The 4,273-nt window shown below is 38.0% G+C and overlaps 1 protein-coding gene across 3 annotated transcripts in view; it reads left to right on the top strand.

Annotated features, from left to right (window-relative positions):
• The window catches only part of LOC106882355 (cleavage stimulation factor subunit 1), a 59,503-nt gene that overhangs the window by 9,265 nt on the left and 45,965 nt on the right, over positions 1-4,273 (top strand). Inside the window, exon 1 of one of the 3 annotated variants that reach the window (XM_014933008.2) lies at positions 1,768-1,916. The exons of the other annotated variants lie outside the window; for them this stretch is intronic. Within the exon in view, the coding sequence (XP_014788494.1) occupies positions 1,864-1,916 (53 nt within the window). The 5' untranslated portion in view covers positions 1,768-1,863. Of the gene's footprint in view, positions 1-1,767; positions 1,917-4,273 lie in introns of those variants that run through there. 3 annotated transcript variants of the gene reach the window in all.

The following is a 4,273-nucleotide window of genomic DNA, read 5'->3' on the forward strand; positions in this document are numbered from 1 at the left end:
CCCCCCCAACATCGCTTGACAACTGATGCTTGTGTGTTTATGTCTCCGTAACTTAGCGGTTCGGCAAAAGAGACCGATAGAATAAGTACTAGGCTTACGAAGAATAGGTCCTGGGGTCGATTTGCTCGACTGAAAAAGGCAGTGCTCCAGCATGGCCACAGTCAGATGACTGAAACAAGTAAAAGAGAGTACCAAAGCTTTTAACTGATACTTAATAACGTGTAATTAGTAACAAAAAATATGTATCTAAGTTAATTACTCACAGACATGATGAGCATAAAGAAATAAATAAAATAAATAAGCTATTAAGCTAATTTTGTATTTTTCTTACCACATAATTATTTCTAATTAGATTTCTTGATGATCACAACTATATTAATGATGTTAACCCTTTATCTGTCCTGTGTATCATGTTACATACATTATATATATTTCCCAAGCATCCATGCATTATATATGTGTGATGGTGCCACATAAAAAGCACTTGTGGTGATGACAAGTATAAAGCACCCATACTGGTGTTGTGGATAAAGCACTGGTGCTGCTGTCACATAAAAAGCACCCGGTACACTCTGTAAAGTGATAGGCATTAAGAAAGGCATCCAGCCATAGAAACCATATCAAAAAAGACAATTGGAGCCTTGTGCAGCTCCCCAGCTTGCCAGCTACGGTCAAACTGTCCAACCCATGCCAGCATGGAAAACAGACATTAAATGATGAGGATGATTCCCATTTTTTTTTTAACCCACAGAATAACTTAGGACTTAAGAAAGAAAAGCTTTATGTTACTCAGAACGTATGAAACGAGGGTTAACTGAAAGTTTGAAAACGAGCATGAATGTTTAAGACAAATTTATGAAAGGGATTTTAACAGACAAAGGATTAACACTAACATTATTTTAACATGGGACTTTGCTTTATGGTATTTCCTTGTTCCTTACAAATTTTTCGGTGTAGCATATAACATAGTTAACGATAAATATACTACCGGTTTGTTTACAGGGGTATTACACACACACACAAACAATCATCATCATCATCTAACGTCCATTCTCCATGCTGGCATGGGTTGAATGGTTTGACAGAAGTTGATAAGCTGAGCTTGCTGGGTTCCATTTGTCTGTTTTGGCATGATTTCTACGGCTGGATGCCCTTTCTAACACCAGCCACTTTGCATAGTGTACTGGGTGCTTCTAGCGTAGAATCGGCACGGACGCATTTACGTTATACCGGTACGGGCGCTTACAGTTGAATAATCCAACAATATTTGTTTGAAGCTGACAAAGTCAGACTTTGTTGTTTTCGTGCAATCCTTCAGACAATAAATAAATAAATCCTAATTAAACTGACATCAAAGGTATTCCAACCGAGACTAATCTATCTTTTTAAGGGTGCATACGACTTGTTCTTTACTCGTTTAAAAGAGATTTAGCCGCGATATCCAGCAGGCAAGATCAACCATTTAGTTAATGGTCATATCGTAAGTTCTAATTTCGAACTTACCTCTTTTTCTCGTCACCCCGTAACAAAGTCGGTAGAGTGCCCTATGATCTACTTGTGTTATTCCGTTATGTCTCCATGTATCATGCCGTGTTTAACTCTATTTTTTCAGATTTCGATCGTCTGTTACTTGATTTCATAGACTATATCTCTCCACTGCGTTGCTGCTTATTACGCTTTAGAAAATATTTTACGAATTATATTACTAAAATTACCTAGAAGCGATAAAACATTTTTCTTGAACCGGGATTTTAGATAACAGGAGACTCTTTTTCGCTATTCACCGCTCGGTTTAAATCTGTCTTTTCCAGCAAGTTTTGAATCTGTTTACAAATCTTCCACGTGATTGTTTTTTTTAACAAAATGGGTGATATAGAAGCGAAAGTTCGTGAAAATTTATACCGGCTGATTGTCAGGTAGATTCAGTAGAACTTTATCTATTGTTTTTATTGATTTCAAGTATTTATTTCGCTCTTTAATTTATTTAACACAACCTCTAACTCTGACCAGCGTCATGTTTTCTTTCTCCCTCGGTTAATCTTCAACTTACCTTCCTTGGACCTCTGACATTATTCAAAAATTTCCACCCCCGTTGATTTGTTTATGTTATATATATATATATATATATATATATATTGAAGTTATGTATTTCAAGATAGGTGAAGTATGCAGAATGGACCTGCACAAAACGTTGAACTTTTCTGTAACTTATGGTACAAAGACGCCGTACTTTCCGACATACAAACCAAATTTTTCAGACCAAAATTTACAGCCAAAAAAGGTATTTTGACTTATACACCAAGGCGACTTAGGAGGACCAAAAATTCCATGTGAAATGCACTGTTTGGCAGTGACGATGTTTGAATGTTTACACTTGGTACCTCGTCGACTTGCATGTCGGAAAATACTGTGTATGCACACACAAACACACACACACATAGAGATAAACATAGAAATTGTGTGCTTCAAGGTACGTAAGGTATGTTAAATGGACTGTTGAAAACGTACTTCTTGCTCTTCCTCACGGCAAAATAATTTAGTCTGTTCGACAAACTTTTAAAACGTAAATAACCAACAAAGCCTTTATCTCAACAGATTACATAAACGCATACAATCTATTTAATGATGGGTAACATTGAAATAGTTAATGTTTTTTTTTGTCTCTCTCCTTTGCATGTTTATTTTGACGATTGTGTTTCAACGCAAATAACACGAACTGAGAGCGCTTAATTCATTCAAATATAAAACACGAATGAGTAAAGGGGAATAAGAATTTGGAATAGAATGAACATGAGATATAAGAATTTTCTCTTAAAATTAACGATAAAGAATGAAGTGTGTTTATAACGAAACACTTTGCTTTGTTCCATCAGTTGCCTGTGTGTTCAATATAAAGAATATGAGGAGTTTAGTTCACTGCTGATCTAAACCAGTGGTTCCCAAAGTGGGCGGTACTGCCCCCACCCCGCTTCCGTGTGGCGGGGGAAGGCCTCAGGAGGGCGTTGAAGAAAAGTTGGGTGATAATGGGGTGGCCGAAATGAGGCAATGGATGTAAAAAACCAACTTCCAAAATAATGGATTAATTATGTTAACTTTTGTTTGTGAAACAGTTGTTTCGACTTTGCTGCAGAAAGTGGTCTGTTTTTGGTGGAGCCGGGGTGGGCAGCCTGCAACGGTTTGGGAACCACTGATCTAAAATAGGTTCACTGCATAAGTGCTATAATTGGTCATCCGTTAGGTTCCCAGTTCACAGCTAAGGCAGGAGCTAGGGATCCGTATTAGGCGTCTGAGTTAGCAGGTATATATACATTTCCTCTAATATAATATATGTATATATAACACTGAAAAGTGATTTAGAATTATATATACACACATACATACTCTGTTATTGAAAATACATCTTTATCATTTAACGTCAGTTTAACATTCTGGCATGGGTTGAATAGTTTGACAGAATCCATGACTGCCTCATGCTCCAGTGTCTGCTTTAGCAAGGTTTCTACAGCTGGATGCTCTTTCTGATGCCAAACACAATGCTATTTTTGTGCTACCAGTACTACTCAAGTGCCATGCAGCTTGCAAGAGTATGAATTCCAGAAGGGTTGCTTTATGCTAGGAGATAAAGGGGTTATGCATGAAGGAAAGGACTGAGGCAGAACAAGTTTCTTGCTGTGGAGGAGATACATGATGCCTCACGTTTTAGAAGAAAGGGTGAAGGTAATTGAAGTGGGTAACAGAAAGATAAAAATAGGTGAGCTGGCAGAAACTTTAGCACACTGGGCAAAATGCTTAACGGTATTTCATCTGCCATTATGTTCTGAGTTCAAATTCCGCCAAGGTCGACTTTGCCTTTCATCCTTTCGGAGTCGATATTTTAAGTACCAGTTACGCACTGGGGTCGATGTAATCGACTTAAACCCTTTGTCTGTCCTTGTGGGCAATAAAGAAATAAGAAAGATAAAAATAGTGGTGATGAAGTGTCTCAGTGGACTCTCAATGTATGAGACAAGTAGAAGGGGGGGAAGAAGGACTGGAAGTGTGGTGAGTAGAGATTGCAAGAGTGTATAGAATGCATGAGTGTGTGGTAAGAAGCTTCTTCTCATTCACATGGTTCTGGGTTCAGTCCTACTGTGTGGCACCTTGTTCAAGAGTCTTCTACTATAGCCTGGGACTGGCCAAAGCCTTGTGAGTAGATCTGGTTGACAGAAACTGAAAAGAAGCCTGTCATGTGTTTATGCCATCATTATTTAATGTTCACCTTCCATGCTGGCAT

Source organism: Octopus bimaculoides, chromosome 26, assembly GCF_001194135.2.
Source record: "Octopus bimaculoides isolate UCB-OBI-ISO-001 chromosome 26, ASM119413v2, whole genome shotgun sequence".
Classification (NCBI taxonomy): Eukaryota; Metazoa; Mollusca; class Cephalopoda; order Octopoda; family Octopodidae; genus Octopus; species Octopus bimaculoides.